At 40.0% G+C, this 18,431-nt stretch overlaps 1 protein-coding gene across 5 annotated transcripts in view; it reads left to right on the top strand.

Moving 5' to 3' along the window:
• SLC39A10 (solute carrier family 39 member 10) overlaps positions 1-18,431 on the top strand; it is a 54,608-nt gene that overhangs the window by 20,438 nt on the left and 15,739 nt on the right. For all 5 annotated transcript variants that reach the window (XM_080399366.1, XM_080399367.1, XM_080399369.1 and 2 more), the window contains 2 exons: positions 11,195-12,262; positions 13,320-13,521. In XM_080399366.1, coding sequence (XP_080255492.1) covers positions 11,204-12,262; positions 13,320-13,521 — 1,261 coding nt within the window. In that variant the 5' untranslated portion in view covers positions 11,195-11,203. The remainder of the gene's footprint in view (positions 1-11,194; positions 12,263-13,319; positions 13,522-18,431) is intronic.

Genomic DNA, 18,431 nt, shown 5'->3' with positions numbered 1-18,431 from the left:
AATTTCCTCCCGTGCTATAACTTTATTTTTTAAACAGTTACTGTCTTTGTGCTACAGGTAAGAGATTTGAGTTTTGTGAAGTGTGTAGTCTAAGTTTACACATCTGCATCTTGCAGAGTAATGTACAGAGTCCCAGCAGAACTTCATTTTTAGTGGCTCTGGGCAAAAATCCTCATGCTGGCTCTTGCTAATTATGTATGTTCAATAGTAGGGAGAGGAATGTGAGGGGTTTATGCTGACTCTTAATAAGAATGCAGCCACTATAGCAAATTATTATTACTCACTTCTGTTTTCTTTGTGTCAAACTTTATGGTTCAAATTAATTGCAGTAAACAGTTATGCTAGGCGATGTAAGAATACTTTCACTGTCTTTGAAGACCATGCTTTGTCTTCTGTTCCCCATAGAAACTGCTGTTCTGTCAGTAATAAGGGGCTGCCTTGGTCTAATGAAACAGTGTATTATTATGGTACCTTTTTAGCCTTTGACACGTAGGAACACCTCTCATAGTTTAATTGCAGTATAGTTTAAGCCAAGAACATCTTAAAAACATATAAGTTTAGTATTTTAATGTTTTTTGGGTTTTTTTTTTGTTAATTGGACTATGGACAAATTAAAATGGTGTTTTGGAGTAAGGCAATGTACCATTCTGGAATTCTTAAAATACTAGTAAAAGTGAAAAAGCCAAATTGTCACTAGGGAAAATTCTGAGAGTTTCTACAGATAAATTAATTTACTGGAATCCTCTCGTACTGTAGCTTCGGTACATTTTATAGATAAAACATTCTCCCAAGTGAAACCTTGAGAGGAGTACATTGTTCTTCAAATAAGAGGAATGTATTTTAAGTATGAAAAAATAATTTTTTTGCTGAATTTCTGCCCATGTACTTACCAAATGTCACTACTGAAAACAGTGAAATACTGAGATGACATGTCATGTGCTCTGCTGTTTTTATTCTGTGCATGCAGGTATGGTTTGCTTTGGTTTTACTTTCTTTGACAATAAGCCAAGTGAGATCCTTACCATTTCTACCTCACAGTCCTACTACCAGAAAGTCACTTTTTAAGCATTACATTTACATTCTGAAAGTTAAAGCTGAATACTAGAAAGTACATCAATCAGGAATTTATAAATAGTTAACTTAGCTTCAGACAGGAAAATCTTTTTTAGTATTTTTTCTTATTTGTTGTTCTTTGTTTTCAGGATAAAGCTGTTTTGGCCAAAGATAAGACACATAGGTAGTCTCACCAGATTTCTGAAAAAGGTATTTCAACCTTCTAAAAAGGTATTTTATTATTCAGGCATCAGATGATGAGATTTCTCCTTATACTGAAAAATTCTCTGATCAGGGACTGTGGTATAGCATGAGCTAGATCTGGATGCCAAATACAGGTTTGAATGCCAAATACCCAACCTATTTATTGAATATTTATTGAAGTATTTCAACTCCTTAACGTGGCGATGAGGTGGCCTGCTAGGAGACAGCATGTTATTCTAGTGACGAGGTACCATTTGACTGTGAAGAGGATCAGAGGATTCGCAAGAAATTGTTGCGCATCTAGAAGTGAGAAAAGTAAAGCCTCAGAGTCTCTGAACACCACACAGATGTTCAGGTGTCTTCAGCTGTGGTTAACTGGAATCAAAAGTGTTCTCGGGATTAAACTCTCATACTGTTTATGTTTAATGATATTTTAAACTGAGCTATTTAAGATGTTAAAATAAGTTTGGAAGTGTAGATGGACTGTAACTGTCTTGATTCTTAACTGGTTCTTCCAGTAGGCTTTAATTTTGCCGAGGTGTATCAGTTTGATAGATCTCTGTCAGATACGCTGGTGGTTTAAGCTGTCTTCTACCACAAGGTTGTTTTGTAGTCTGTTAATTAGTTGAACCTGTAATTTGAAATACAGTAGTTTTAATTGGCTTGATTTTGTAGGAAAGATGTGCAGCCATGATCACATAATGCATTTACTATGGACAGCTTTAGTATGATTGCAGTGAAGTATTTTGGAATATGACTGATGTGCTGAGCAGACTCTGGAAGGGGCTGATGTACTACTGTCAGGTGCAGTAGCAAAAGGAAGGGAGGGGTGGAGGGGGGATATTTTTAACAGAAAATGTTGACTCCACTATATATGGAATAATACAGCATTTATTACAGAAACTCAGGTTAACATTATGTGACTCTTAAATACTTCTGAAGTTCAACCTGTGAAATAATGGTCACAACTGACTATTGACCCTTTGATTTTAGAGGTAGAGTCTAGTTTTCATTTGGTTCCAGCTATCAGTGGCAGAGAGCATAAAACATCTTCCTCAGATAAATTTGATAACCTGTAATTTCAGTGCTAGACTGCCAAACCATTTCCGTTTGTCAAAGAGAAAACTCTGGATTAGTCAGGATGGTCTTCTTCGTTCAACAAACTGGATTTGTTTTGGGATACACATAGTGATCACTCGTGTTAAAGGCTGAAGACAGCAAGTTGCACCGTTTTTGTAAATTTTTTTTAACTGTTTCTGGTACCATAGTATGACAGTAGAAACCATTCTAAGTTTAAATATTGGAGAACTCGTAAGAAATTGGTTCACTTGCTTATTAACTGAAATGGACACATTTGACATAATTGGGAGGATATATTGAAGTAGTGGGTTCCTGATAAAAAGAGATCTTTCTTTACAGAAATGGGTTATAGAAATTAGAGAGCCTTGAGAAGTAATGGAATCACATAGAATGAAGAAAGCCCCAATAGCAAGGGAAAACAATAATCAATGATGAGGAAAGATGTCGGTGATCCAAGGAGTGACGTGGGAAACATTAATGTCCCTAGTGACTCTGCTGAGACAGATGGTGACCACAACAGCATGGAACCAAATCAGCCCTTGGTCCAGAAAATCATTATATTTCAAATTACAGTGAAAGGAAGAAGCCATGGTGACTGACGCTCAAGGATAGGGGGGCATCCATACTTCAGGAGAGGTACTAGAAGTATGTGCCGAATTATAGGTGCTGTAAAAGCCAGGATTTTATATTAGATCAAATCATAAAGCTACACAGCATAGTCTAGGTTAGATATATCGAATTGTAACATGGCTTTAGCCAAACTGGTAACAGTCTCGCTTTCCATAGTATCTGTCCTTGCTTGCCTGGGTTGCTGTTAGAATACGTGTGCACTTGCGCAGTGGTGGACACAGGGAGGTACATATGCATAATGGTATTTTTAAGATTGTAAGATTTTTAGCCCATCAGTATTTTTTTTAATTTGATTGGCTAGGATGACATCTCTACTTGCATTTTAGATTAAGGCTCTAAGGATTGTGCTTCCTTTCCCCTTTTCTCTCTCTAATCTTGCAGTAAGAGTAATACTGGGTATTAAATACTACATTTTCATTCATTTGCCTCAAAGTTGTGTCCCTTCAAAGTTGCTTTAATGCCTTGTTAAAAAAGATCAGTAATTCATGGTGAGTGATTTTTGAAGCCAACCAGTATTTGCATCAGTTTGAGTGGTTGCCTCGATCATCACACAGACCTGTTTTAACAATATCTATGGCTAAAATAAGCAAGAGCCAGGCAGTGTTGTGATTTCTGTTGAGGTCTTACTTGGAATGTGATGGAAGTTACACATTTTGGTTCAGTGGGGCGTTTCCTTGGTGGATCTGCCTGTTGTAATATTTAGGACGATTTTATGTTGTGCATCAGACTGGTTAAGCGTTACTCCTGAATCTGCTGAGATGTCTTTACGAACACCTTTGTCTCCCACAATTACCGAACAAAGACGGCTTTGGGAGCCCACTAATGCAGGATGTGAGTGGTTTCAGAGGCTGCCTGTTGTCTCCCAAATTTCCTTTAGGAAAAGAAGGCTGTGTTCTTGCATAAGAATAGTAGTAGTTCTCTGGGTTTGTACTCTGACAGAATGAGTTTGCTAAGAATTATTTGAATGGCATGTTGATAGAGGGCCTTTATAAAAGTCTGTGACAGTCATTCATTAATTAAATCTATTTCAAAATACAGATTTGAATTAACGGTATATGTTTATCAAGTAAGAAATTTGCAAATTCTGCATTCTAGAAATGGACTTTAATAATTTTAATCATAAACTACCAGGCACTAATTTGGCACATCACAGGTAAAAAAACCAAACAACACATGCCCTGGTCCCACTTTTCAATGGACTTTTTACACTTGATAGTTTTGATAATCTTTTTCTGAAGTGAGAGAAGTCATCAGCTTAAGAGTAGACATGTGTGATTCCTTTTCTGAATTGTAGCTGTGATAGAGGGTTTTTTATTGTAATAGTGTAGGAATTAAACACATACCAAAGAGATGCCTTTAATGCCTTTTAACATACTGCAAGTATTTTAACATACCACTAGGATGAAATATGTGTAGCAGTTTGCAGTATTTTTATTCTTTCTATAACAACTGGTTGTAACATTTGATAGCAAACATTACTGTATTCTGTACTGTGGGGGGAGTTGGAGAAGCTGTTGTCAAATGGCTTTCAATAGGAAATTTATTCACTGCTGTTTTTTCAGTGTTATTTGAATACATTTTGAGGTGGCCAGTTGTTTTATTTGTGCTATTGCCAAAATACTCTGTTAGGCTGCAGATCAGCCTAGTCTGTAAGCTGGTGTTGGTGTTGCCACCAAAAGCAAGGTTGCTTTCGGACAGGGGGGTGTTTGTGCAGCTGCACAATGAACCAGATAGGAAAAGTAATCTGTCTTGAAAATAATCTTTGTTTCTTTTTCTAGGCTATTTTTCAGCAGAATCTAGTTGTACAGCTGCATAGCGAACAGATCAGCAAACAAATGTGCTGGTATACAAAAATGGGTCTGTGGGAATGGGAAGGAATGAATGAGGCAGTGGGGGAGGGCAGAACCGCAGCTTTAAGTACAGCAGCAGCATCTTAAAATATTTGTTGAACTTCAGCCTTAGTTCAACCAAAAACATTTGCTTACTTTCAGCGGAAAAATAAAATCTTAAAATGCAGGTGTAACTGGTTCTTCCTTTCAAGTATTCCATTTTTACAAGCACTGGTATCTTAATAGGACCTAGTTAAACAGTACAATATTGGCACAAAAGCAAACCAGCTCCATTATCAATTTTGTGCATTAATAGATGTTCTATGGTCTACATACGGTTTATATATGAAGAACTGAAAATTAATTCCTGTTAACCAGAACTAAGACTTGCAGAACTTCCAGCTGTTTTGATATTTTTACATTCTTCTGAGCTCTGAGAAGGAGTCTGTACTCAGCAACTTCTTATAAGTAACTGGCGTGCCTTTTAAAGAAGTATGTCCAGGGTTTTTTACGTTCAAAATAAAATCAGTGCCCCTTTCTGGATAACTGAGCGAGTAGATTGCTACTTTAGGATCATTTTCTAGTATGCTTGGGATTTGGCACTTTAAGTACTTCACATTTCAGATTTTAAAAAAAATTCCATGGGGTGTTCAGTTATGCATAAATGCCTTCTGTACTGTTTAAGTCTTATCTGGTATTAACTTAGCAGATATAGCTTGGATCAGTTAGTTAATGGTCTGTTCTTACAACGAGCCCCTCCTACTGGGCTGTAGATTTTCAAATGAATGAGTTTTACTTAAATCCACAAACCTGGGTTTCATTGAAATTGAAGAGGGAGGAAAATACAGGAGATGGGTGAGAACTAAAGTTAGAAATTGTTAATTGTAACTTTCTAGATCTGCAGCATGTTTTCCTATTTGTATGTCCAGAAGCTGATGTCAGCTTAAGCCTGGTAAAACAAAAAGAGACTGTTATTTAATGAAATGTTTTTATGGCTTTCTTAAAGTGCCTTCCAGTAACAGCAGTATTTTAAATTTCACAGTAATTTTTAAAAAATAATTTATCATAATAATGTGGGCTAGGTTAGTAGGACTTGATATTCTGGCATTTGTTAGAAACTTGAAATTTAGGAAATAAAGGGCTTGGATTTTCAGATTCTAGGCTTTTTTTTAACTGAATATTAGTATGAAATACTGCAGAGTTGCTGGAGTGGAAGTGGTGGGGGGCTGCAGGTATCTCTCCTGTGTGTATGTTGGAATAAATACCTGCAATATAAGAAAGAATTCGGATTTTCAGGAATTGTAGTAAAAACTGTCTTTATGTAGTCAGTAGTTTTATTTCAAAGAATATTTCTCTTAAAAAGAAACAAACCCATTTCTTACAGAGCTGTTACTCTGAGCAGCTCTTTACAGAGAGGGCAGTATCTTGGGTTGGTGAGAACATTGCTTTTGCTTTATTTTTAACACCTTTAGTCTTTCTCAGTTGTGTGTTACCTTAGCTGAAGCATGTGTTGGGTGGTGGTGTGTGGTGTGACAGTTCTGGTTGCCCATGAAGTCTTGCTGAGGTGCTTTACTGCTGGCATTCAAGCTGAGTGACTGCTGAGAGGAGTCTTAAGACATTTTTTTAAAGTTCTCGTCTGCAGATAGGGAAGGGGGGGTGGGGGGGGGGGAAGCAGAACATTCTTCAGAGAAAGTAAGGAAAGGAAGTTGAACAAAAAGGGAGAGAAACGAAAATGACTCAGGAGGGAGCATGGGAAGGGGGGAAGTCCAGTGCACTTCTGTTACAAGTATTTCAGGTTATTAAGATTGCTGGGAGCAGACGGGGTGGGGGGGGTGGGGGGGGTGGGGGAAAGTTGGGCATTTAAAACATCCTAGTCAGCGTTGTGTGCCGACAGAAAATGCTATAGCATCTGGCTTGCAGGTGCTAAAATGAGAGATGTGACTTTCAGTTGGGTTCAGGCTCTGAATGACTACATTATTTGAACCCAAGTTTGTTTTAAGGAAAGCCTAACTCTTGAACTAGTTTTCTAGTCTCAGTGAAGCAGCTGGCGATTACGATCATATCCCAGAAATCAGTTCCGGTGATTCAAAAATTCCAAAGCCACGTTCAGTGCCAGTGCCATGTGCATACTGCAGGCTTTACATGAAGGCTTTTCGAAAACGAAGGGCTACAGAAGAGGCACGGCTGAAACAGTAGGCACTGCGGGGAAGCGTCGGGGAGCCAAGGCAAAGGATGAAAAAGGCTGCGAAGCCCAAACCAAGCAGCCGCCACCCCCGTCCCCCGGGGCGCACGCCGTTGGTGGGCGGGCACTGGGCTGGCGCGGCCGGGGGCCACTTCCCAGCGCCGGGCCCGGGCGCTGCCCCGCGGCTGCAGCCCCTTCCCCAGCGCTGCAGCCCCTTCCCCAGCGCTGCAGCCCCTTCCCCAGCGCTGCAGCCCCTTCCCCAGCGCTGCACGGGGCCGCGGGCGCCGCAGGAGGGAAGGCAGCGAGGCAGAGGCTGGCAGCAGCCATCGGCAGAAGCGGCGCAGCCTTGTCCGCGGGCTGCCCGTCCGCACTTGCGGGGGATTTGGGAGTCATGCCCTGTTGTTGAGGCCAGGCACGCACAGCCCTGCGCCGCTGGTATGGGCGGAGCTGGGGCTGCGGCTCTCCCGTGTTGTACACATGCGAAAGCTGCCCGAGAGGTGACAGCTCTTTACGGTTGCCTAGAGAATTAACAAAGCTTGCTTAAAAAGAAACAAATAAATAATCTGTTCTCTTAGGAGTTCTTTGAGATTTTTTACGATGAGTGCATTTTTTTTGTAAGCATCTTTATTCTGTAGCAAAAATTACAACAGCAGGTACAGAAGATGACATAATAGATGATTTAAAATATTGTGCTAGGGTTATTACTATTTTAATTGAAAACAGTGAGACATCTAATTGATTTTGAAATTGGTCTGATAATGCTTAGCTCATGTTTTTCAGCAATGAATCATGATCATAGGTTACAAATGGTTTTAACCACTAGGGCATGGAGAAAAGGTACCGTTCAAAGCTGAATGCCACAATTAGGGATGCATGACTAAAGTTTCAAAGTAATGTATTAGTAGTATTGTATGAGACAGTCACATGAAAAAGATCACGAGGTTGTGAAAAGGATTATGATCATGCTTGAGTCATGAATTTCCTGGTAGAGATATTTCAGTCCGGGTTGTGCTTCTTTAAATGGGAATGATTTGACTTCACTTGCTCTGGTTATGTTACCACTATGTGGCAAAAGGGGAGGAAAGGTGTCTTACCTGCAGAAGTAGTACCCTTTGAGTAACTGAATTTTACTTAAACTTCAGATGCTGTTTTCAGTACTGAGATGCTGAAGTTAAGATACTGAACAGTTTGCTAGAGCATTACAGTATACCATGTGTACTTACCTGCTGCTGCTGGCCTCTGTGCAAGCGTATGGAAGTTCATCTTTCCCCCAGGGCTTTCACCTGTCTTGCATGTACCTTAACTGCTTATTCCAGATCCTGAACCTGCTCTTCACATTAAGTAACATTCAACATTGTAAATCCTCGGTTGATGAAAATCAGCATGTTCCTATAGAAATGCGGAGCTCTGTTGATCTGCCACCAGCCACATTCCTGATCCCGTACCTTTCCTTACTGCCAGAATGTTTCTGCCCTCTGGGATGATGTAAGTCACAGAGCCCAGGTTCTCAGCCTGTGTGAGGGAGAGCATATGTTCTTCATTTAAAGGTTATGGCATGCGTTCCCAGACAGTATACGGTCTAGGGGCTGGCTCAGTCCAGTGACTCTCAGATAAAGATTTGCAACCTGTTTCTTTTTGCTCCGTCAATAACAACTCTGTACTTACCTGTTACATCTAAGGAGAACAGAAAAAGGTTCTGGAAGGTGCTTTGAGATGCTTTTAATGTTTTGGTACTAATCCCAGTGGTGTATTCAAAAGAACATTAAGGATGCCTTAAACAGAGTCTGTGAGGGAGAAAGACTATATGAAAGCAAGACCTCAGGAAATTCTGGGGATGAACTCAAAAGTACTAAATTACTTGAAAACGTTTGTCAGACCTTAAATCAGTAACTGGAATGTGGGTGATTGAACTGGAGGCAAACTGGGGTCATTCCAGACAGGTGATTGAACAGCTGTGAATAAAAGTAAAGCAGCAGTATACAATGATTACCCATTAACCTATCTGATGTCTCTGGCATCTACTCTTGATACAGATGCTTCCATTTGATAGATATTCTTCTGATCTTATGTTTGTAACTGGGTCAGTATTGCAAAAGAGAGTTTACTTTTTTTTTTCTTTAATCTTGCAAGCATTTGAAACTCCAGTGAAAAGTGAATTTTCATCTTTTGTATTTGTAGAGGTTAACAGGAAAGCCTTCTTCACCAGTCTTCTCTGTTAACTCATTTGTTTGCTGTATAAAGTCATTAAAAGGTAGCCCTTTTTTTCCCTCTGATTCCTTGTCTCTGTCAACCTGCTGCAAGTATAGGAGCTTCCAAGAGATATTTTTTTGTGTGTGCAATAATGTGGTTGCAAGTGCTTAAGCACAAAACATCAAGGTAATGGTTTATGAAACGTAAAAGGACTTCAATGTTTGAGGTTTGCTGCAAAGCACCTTCCTGACTGATTTCATGAAGCATGTTTTAGTTAGCAGCTGGGGTGGGCCTGAGAAGGGTAACTACACTTCCCCTTTGTTGTCTGAAAGTCTGTAGCACTTTAGGGTGCGTTGGCCAGGTCACCCATGCCTGTAACGTAGGGTCAGTCACAGCTGTAGTCAAGGTGCACAGAAGGAACTAAAGCTGCTTTCGGTGTAGAAGGAGCTGGAAGCATACTCACCTGTTTTCCTGGTCCCTTACATCCTTGCATTTGCTGCAGTGTTTTGGTAGCATCTGAGTGTATGGAAAGCAGGGTGGCTGCAGCTCCTGTCCTCTCAGCTCTCCTTTCCTTCTCAGTCATATTCTAAATTTAACGAGTTACGTGTAAAAAGCCCTACTTCTGCACTTGTTTCTTTTATCTACTTTAGTTAACTCTCTTGAACTTGTTCAAAATAAAGTAATTCAACTGTTCAGATCGATGGGGAAGTTCCGTGCTGCCTTCTTTTAGGTGTCTGCTCCCTTGCCGATAGGAGGGCTTGATGATCTACTGCATCTATCTAGCAGAGCAGTTGTAAATGGTACGTGTTTTATTTGGCTTGGTACCAGGCAGAGCAATTTAAGTGTTGCTAGAAACCCCTGGGAGCGTTTAAAGGATTTAAAGGATTCTCCCCCCCCCCCAAAAAAAAAACCCATGTATTTTAGAGGTTGTTCTCTACCCAATATAAGTCTCTAGCAAATACAAGTCATAAAGTACAGCTCTTCGCTTATCTTCAGCATTTTAGTTTTATAACGTTTTTACATAAACCTGGAAATTCTTTTTCTTAGAAGCTTCTTTTATAACAATTATTTCAGTTTTACGAATTTTTTTTGCTAGCAGATGTAAACAAAATAAACCTGTCAAGTTTTGTAAAATAATGAATTGTTTTCAACTCTGAACACAAGACTTCTGCCATGTCCTCGTCATTACCTGATGTTGAATAGTAAGGTTCTTACGTTTAATACTAAATTGAAAGCCACATTGTCTAGATGATACAAATTCTAAAAATCAGTACTAGCTAATTTGAGCTAGACTGTCAGCATGAACAGTATTTTTGAGTTGCATAAACAGACGTTTTCTGTATATCCTTATTTTTAAATTAACATCCATGTAGATCTTTGAAATCAGTAACTCAATGGAAGTGAAAGTACTAAAAAAATACTAAAATATGAACATTTAAGCAACACATTGAAGTTTTTTAATGGCAACTTATTTTATAATCGCTAATTATCAATGAAAATAGGGAATTGTGTGTGTGTTTAGTGGAGGTATTTTAGCAGCATATAAGAGAACAAATGATGTGTGGGTTTTCAACTTATTATCAGCCTGTCATCCCCATAAATAAGAAAATACAGAACTGTTGGTTTTAAATAATTTTTATTCTTTTATAACCTGTGTTTTAACAAGATTTCCAATCTTACAGGTTATCATAAGCATAGGTGCCTCTGAAAATACACACAAAAAATTATATGACTGACTGTAAGAGTTGATCTTTTTCTTTTAACTGGCTCGTAAGTATGCTGTGTAAGAGTGCATCTCTGAAACACATGGAGCCTATCTTACTGTTGGATAAGAAAAGTACATAAGCACAATTTCTGCAGTAAAAATCCTGCAATTGTCATTCTGTTAATACCAGTATCTAAACAGATTTGCAAGTCATTCAGTTGGTACCAATGAGTACCAGACTGGTACCAGTACTGATACTGGTGTAGTACAAATGTTGAGATTGCTTTTACGCCTAAGTGCTTCCCCTTGTGTTTCTTGTAGGAAACAGAGATGAAGGTACACATGCACACAAAATTTTGCATCATTTGTTTGCTGACATTTGTCTTTCATCAGTGCAATCATTGCCATGAAGGTGGACATGACCATGGTCCTAAAGAGGAACGTGTACACTACCATAATGACTATCAGATCTCAAATGCATCCTACTTCCAGAATGGAGGAACAGAATCTGTGCCGAGTAAATTTTCAACGTTGGAAGCTGAAAATGAACAGAAATACTACATTGAAAAGATTTTTGAGCGTTATGGTGAAAATGGAAGATTATCTTTTTTTGGCCTGGAAAGACTGTTAATTAGCCTTGGTTTAGGAGAGGTAAAGGTAGTGATGATCAGTCATGATGATATTGGCCATGATCATGTTTCTCACTTATATGCTTTAGAAATACAGGAGGGAAAGCATTCTCACTCTCATAACCATCCTCATAGCCACGCAGATTCGGAAAACCAAACCGTGGTTGGTATGGCTGCAAAGAGAAACCGTAAATGTGACCCTGAGAGAGACGCAGTAGTGCCATCAGTAAAAGATGATGGCAAACACATGCACGACCAGAGCCGCCATCACCATCACCACCACCCTCGTCTACATCATCATGACCATAATGGTACACATCATTCTCGTAACGATTCAGTTGGTCATAGCGAACATGGAGAACAGAACCATGAACCTTCAACAGAGACAAACACAACTCAGGATCAGCCAGAAAGAAAACAACGGAAACAGAAGAAGAAGCAAAAGAAGATCAGTGAGCCTTCAGGAGATGCTACCCGGGATTATGCCCCAGATCATGATTCAGGTGATCAGTATGAGCACAATCGTGTTCATAAACATGATCACGTACATGATGCATCTCACTTGCATGTGCACCATCATGAACACAGCAGTGATCGTTCTAGTCATGGACATCAAGATTCCAGTTTAGGTAATGAGGATGGACACCACCATACCAGCAAGCGAGAGGCACCTCATAAGCAGATTAGTGTCAGAAAACATACTCTTTCTTCAGCGCATAGTCACAAGGATCGCAATGAAGACGAACATGATCATGAAGAGGTGAGTGTGAAATGGAGAACCGGTAAGTCGGCTTCCGCTGTGCTAGGGAGCAGTTGAAGGTGCACGCTCACAAGTAGCACGGCAGCACCTCCGCGGCCGCTGCGTAATACGAGTAGTGGAGTGCGAGCACTGGAGGTCCCTGCCCCCCTTGTGTGCTTACTGTAGGGGTTTTCATTTCTGTTGGCTTCTCACCCATCTTTTCTCAGCAATCGATCTTCTAGCCTATTTATCTGTATAAAGGAGATCCTTAAAGGTTTCTGAGATACCCTGCTACAGGTGGGGGGTCTCCCTTCCCAGTATTCATGAATACTTCCCAGACAGACACCTACCTTTTCTGGACTTCTTTCTGAATTTAAGATCGTTAACATTCTTGGAAACTGCACAGACTCTTTCCAAAGAGAGGCACCTGCATCTTTTCAACATGCTTCTAATTTCTTTGTCCTAAGAGATCATGAAGCAAGGTAGACGTAGCTTCTGTAGCACTGTGCTTGGCGTAAGCTCTTCCGTTTCTCCCTTCAGCATCTGTTGTTTCTGCCAGGACCATAAACAGACTTCCCCTTCCGCCCTATAGTTACCTGCAAAAGCAGGACAGTTTGGTACCATGGCTTTTAGCTAGAAGTCAGGATAGGAGAGGATGGAGTGAGTGCCGAGTTTGAGGTTTTCAGTGAATTAAAACGTGAAGCTGCAAGCACAGAAGGTTGGCAGGTAAAGAAGTGTTAGAAAACCTATTTTGGCTGTATGTTCTTCCGCTCCTTTCCTATTGCTCTTTCTTCATTGCTTGTATTCTGTGATGGTAAAGAATATATAAACTAATTTTCATTGACATTTATCAGAAATTATATAGGCGTTTGGAGACTGAGTTTGCTGGGCAGATATTTTTACTGTTTCTTCCCCCTCATAAACCACCTGGATCAGTTTAGACATGTTTTAGTACTGGTGGGATGTTGTGGGCCAGATTTTCTCTTTTGTGTTCTTAAATTGTATGCTAAATTTTCCATAACTGTAGTTTTTAATGAAATAGTTGCTTTCGTATTTAATTTGTACAATTTGCTTGCAGTGTTTAAACGTCACCCAGCTGCTAAGGCACTATGGCCTGGAAACCAGCTCTCCAATCTCTCCTGAATTGTTTATATACATGTGCCCTGCGTTGCTGTACCAGATCGAGAGGCGGCTTTGTATTGTACATTATGATGAGCTTGAAGATTTTATGAAAAGTAAAAATGCGTCAATGGAAAATAAAGATAAAACAGGTGCATCAGGTAGGTGTGCAACATCTAAAGCCTTCAAAATTACTTTGCATTGTAAATATTAACTTCAAAGTTTGAAATGTCATACAACTTAGCATTGACTAGAGTAAATGAATAGTTGAAGTTTCGTGTGTTAGAAGAAATTTGAGACAGCATGCTACTTCAAGTGAGGAGACAGAGTACCCTGTTTGCAGGTATAATAGCTTCTCCTATGTAACCATGGCTCAGGGAGCCATACCTTTCTTTCTTGTACCTTTTAATCCTTTTCCATTATTTTCACTTTTTATTTCATGTTTGCTTATTTTTATTTCTTTTTTTTTTTTTTGGTGTTCTGTCATTGAGGCCTAATGTCCTGGCATTGGGCCGGTGGTCCAGGCATGTTGGCCTGGTTTATTCCCACATACCTGAGGAGGTTGGACTCTTGCAGGGACAGAACCTTTGGAGCTAGAAGGACCTCTAAGGAGCAAGTCCCACCTGCAGTCTGGATTATTTCCATCATTTAAAATATGTTTTTCTCTTGGTATGACTGAGGCAGTCCACGTGTTTATCTCAAAGTTGGAAAGTTGCAGTGTTACTTTGGCCCAGATTTTCTTAATAAATTTTACCTGGATGTATTCATTCAGGAATAGAGAACAGCACCGTCATCATGGCTCATTCACTGGAAAACAAGATTTCAGGTGCTACCATTTTTGTATTGTAGCAGTGATGCAAATTTGTAGATACAACATCCAGAGTGTTTTGTGAACTTAGGAAATAAAGAGACTTAAGCAAGATACAAGAGCACTTAAATTGCTGTTTCTCACAACACTTCTCTTTCCTGATTTCCAGTGTCGGTTATTCTATACTACTCCTCTCTTAAGCATACAAGAAGTATTCAATCAAAATCCTCTGTTGGCAGTTTTAATTTTTTGTGTGTGTGCCTAGAGTAAAAATCAGTAGAGATTTTTTTTTTTTTTCTTCTTACCATAGTTCTAAGCTAAAATATTTTTACTCTTGTTAAAGCAGTTACTTTAAGGGCAGCATCCGTTGTTGTGATTTCATGATGAGTATACTTTTAAAATATATGGTTACTACTGCTATCTGTCATAAATTATAATGGAACTGTTGACAGATGTTTAGCTGTGGTGAAATATTAAAAATCTAAAAAATACTGGGTACAGTGTCCATGTTTTAAAAATATTGCTAATTGTGACTATTGATTAGGACATAGGTTCTTAATTAGCATCATTAGATATAAAGTTTTAAGTGACTAGACTACATTCTCATAGATGTTGATGACTGTTGGAAAGAACATATTGCTGGTAATTTTTCTTAACAATGCTGGAGTCATTAAAATAATTAACTTGTTACGCATAAGTCTCCTATAGTGACACAGCTGCTATCTTGTTAACTGTTAAAAGGTATCTGTAAATGGAATATATTGTGTGTTTTATATGGCAGCAGTTTGTTTTGTGGGGTAGTCTCATTGTAGTAAGAGCTGACCCCTGCCTTATTACCAAGAGGATTTGCCAACTTCTGCCAATTAAAATGTTGAAACCATGTACAAAACCGCCATGTCGCACATGCTTTGAACCAGTTTAATTAGAAGTTTCTACAGATGAGTGATTCTTTTTAAAAGAATTTTCTTTTCTTGAATGAGTAAGGGAGCTGATGAATAACTCAGCTTGAAGACCTTCAACATTTTAAGAGAGTTAATTTGCAAAAGTAGTGAAGCTTATTGTGAGCATTTAACATGTTTCACAGCATCTAATATCTTGAATATAAGTATTTGCCAGTTAATTGTAAAAAAATTGGGTTTTAACTTACTGATTTGGCTCTGAAAACAAACAGTAACCTCTAAACTGGATCAGCTTGATGAGGTGATGGTAGCAGTTTCCTGGATACTGTTGTATTGACTGCAGTGGGACTTCAGTTGGTGTAATAATCATTTTCCCTTCTTAAGTAAGGAAGTAAATCACAAAATAAGAAATCATAACTGGTATGTGGGGATTGTGGGAGGTGTAGGACAATTGTCAGTCATAGAGTAACTTAACCTGCAGGTTGTAGGATTCTACTAAAATGAGAATGTCTGCTTACCCAGGCAAATGTAAACATTTTTAGATAGAAATATTTGCCAAATCAGGAGGATGCAGACATTTTTAAACACTGGCTTTCTGTGGTTTTCTTTGGTTTTAATTAAAGCTTTCAACTTTCAACAGAACTTACATACCAGTGTCGCTTCTATTCATCAATACTAACCTGTAAGGTTTCTGTGAGTTCTGACAGTGCAGTTCTCTAAAGCGATGTAATTAATTAACCGATGACTAAAAGCGTGCGAAGCTGTGTTGGGTTTTCTTTCTATAACATCCTCTAATAGAGGATTTTCAAGGGCTTATACACACAGCTGAGCTTTCACAGTGTGCCTGTTGGAAGGGGTGGCATCGTTACCGTTGAGGGCTCCTAAACAACTTACCTTGAGAAGAAAGGCACCCCCCCACTAGGAGTCAAGCTAACAGAAATGGTACAAGTACACAGCAAGCAATTTTCTTTAAACATGGAGATCAGTTAGAGCTGTTGATCAAAAGTTTTTCAGATCAGATTTGTCTTGTAAATCTGCCTGTGCAGATGCCAGAGTTCCCTGGAGCTTGCTGCGCCCGACCCCAGGAAGGCTTTGCTTTGGTGGAGCCTTTCTGTTAGCCTGCGCTCCCGTTACAGCCCGCAGTGCCCGAGCCGCCCGCAGCCTGCCAGGTGCCTGCTGCAGCAGCTCTCTTTTGTTTGCCACCCACTGTCTGAACAGAGGTCCCTTACTGAAGAAATTGTTTGGTCACCTCCCTCTTGGTTTTTCCACAGAAATATTTTATAAGCCAGTGCATAATAACTTCACCTCATTGACCAGGCTTTATACAGTATCCCTAGGAGTGTTACACACCAGGATCTTGAATAATTTAAGAGCTCTTGCAGTGTTCATACTATTTGCATATGAGTTCCACTTCCATAATATTTTAGTGTTTTGAACACTGCAGTTCAATGAAGTCCTTCAATAAAATTCTCTGTCAGAATTTTGTCATACCTCTTCCTCAGTAGTCCTTTTGGTAAGAGTGTTCGTACATATATGTAATTGTGGGGTCTTGCACAGCTTTTGTATATAGTGACTGTTTTGTCATTGACTTGACAGCAACCTTTTGCTGATAATTTGGGTTCCATAGCGTTTTTTAAGAGTTTAAACAGAGGCAGAAGCTGGCAACCAAGATCTGAGAGATGCACAGACTCCGTACGCTAGGTCTCATGTACCTCATCTTAATCGTGGTGCCACGTTTAGATGCTGTATCATTCCTAAGAGTATGTAAGCCCTTCAGAGAGGCGTTTGCCAAATCTATGCTAGGATATATGAAACCGAAGCTAGTTTGCATAATCTCCATTTGTCTCCATGTAAGGCTGTTGCTCATCTAACCTGGCATTTAATGTCATAATGTCTGTGTCCAGGTTGGAGATCCAGTGTCCTGCCAGATGACTGTGTAATTTTTATTTGGGCTACTTGTGCATGCATGCACGATACAGTATTGAATTACAAGTCCATGTATGGTGTTTCTTTCAGCAGAGCCTGTAAATCCAGCGTCTGTGATTGAAGCGCGCTGGGGATGAACCCAGGCTGCGTAGTAGTGGTAGTTTGGTCGGCAGGGTCCTGCTCCCACTCCAGACCTGCTTTTTATTCTCATTTTCCAGTCTCTGTTCTTTTAGTTCCCATCTGATGGCAGCCTTTGCCTTTTTTACCAGCTTTCCCTTTTCCCCTTGATGTCAGTATGCATTTCGGTGCATGCCGCATGCTTTCTAAAGCTTTTTCCCATCAGGTTTTCCTGGTGGGTATGCTCTTGGACCCTTTGCATTTGAATTGGATGGTTTCCATTTCTGCACTGTCGTGGAACGACAGCTACAGACTGTGTAAGGGTGAATGTCCCAAAATAAAATTTTAACTGGCAGATATTGTAAGTTTTGGTGCTGAGCCACCAGGCCTGCAGCAGCCGCAGGTCCACTGGCAGTCTTGTCACATCTGATTTGTAGCATTTTTGGTACAGACGGAATTCATGGAACATTTGACTGCTAAATTACAAGATTCATGGAGCAGCTACAACATCCTCACTCCTCCTGTCTCCTCTCCTCTCCTTCCCCCCCATTTCCCAGGACATTTTCCCCCCTGAATCAAAGGCGAGTGGACCTTCATAGATGTAAAGAGAAATCAGATTATGCACTGAAGCGTGGAGATGCTAATGATTTTAAATCAGGAATTGTTAACTTTAATGGAAGTTGCCAAACTGTGTAGACGTTTTTGATTAAAAATGAAGCAAGGAAAAAGCCTGGGAAAACCCTGAAGTGTTTAGGCTAAAAGTTTAAAACAGGGGTCCTCAAACCTTTAACCAGGGGGCCGGCGCGGATGCAGTGGCAGGCAGTCATCTGCGGCTGCTTGGTTTCCCCCCCCACAACCCCCGGCGGGGGGGGCGGGGGGGGGGTTCTGTAAATACGGGGGGCCAGACTGAGGACCCTGGGGGGCTGTATGTGGCCCATGGGCCGTAGTTTGAGGACCCCTGCTTTAAAATAAAGGGGATGGGGGCGGCGGGGGGAGTTCAGATTGAGGAAATGATGTTCATGAAAGATCTCGGCCCAAACAGTTAATGTTTGTAAAATAGAAGCACCAACTAACTACTCCTGTCTTTGGGACTGTGAACCTTTTGAACTGTATTGTTGGAATTATCAGTTTTTACTTATTGGTCTTTGACTTCTGTGATGGGAAGAAACGAGGAAAGTGATAGAGAAGTAGAGATAGAGGGGAAGAAAACCCAACAGTTTTTAATTCGTAGCCTTACTGATGAGTTGGAAAAGCAGAAGAAAAAATATTTTTATTAGGTGAGATGCTGACTGGAAGCGCCATGTTGTTTTGCTCGTAAGAT

This window comes from Falco punctatus (assembly GCF_963210335.1).
Source record: "Falco punctatus genome assembly, chromosome: 8".
Lineage (NCBI taxonomy): Eukaryota > Metazoa > Chordata > Aves > Falconiformes > Falconidae > Falco > Falco punctatus.
This window is presented reverse-complemented; position numbering and strand designations above follow the sequence as displayed.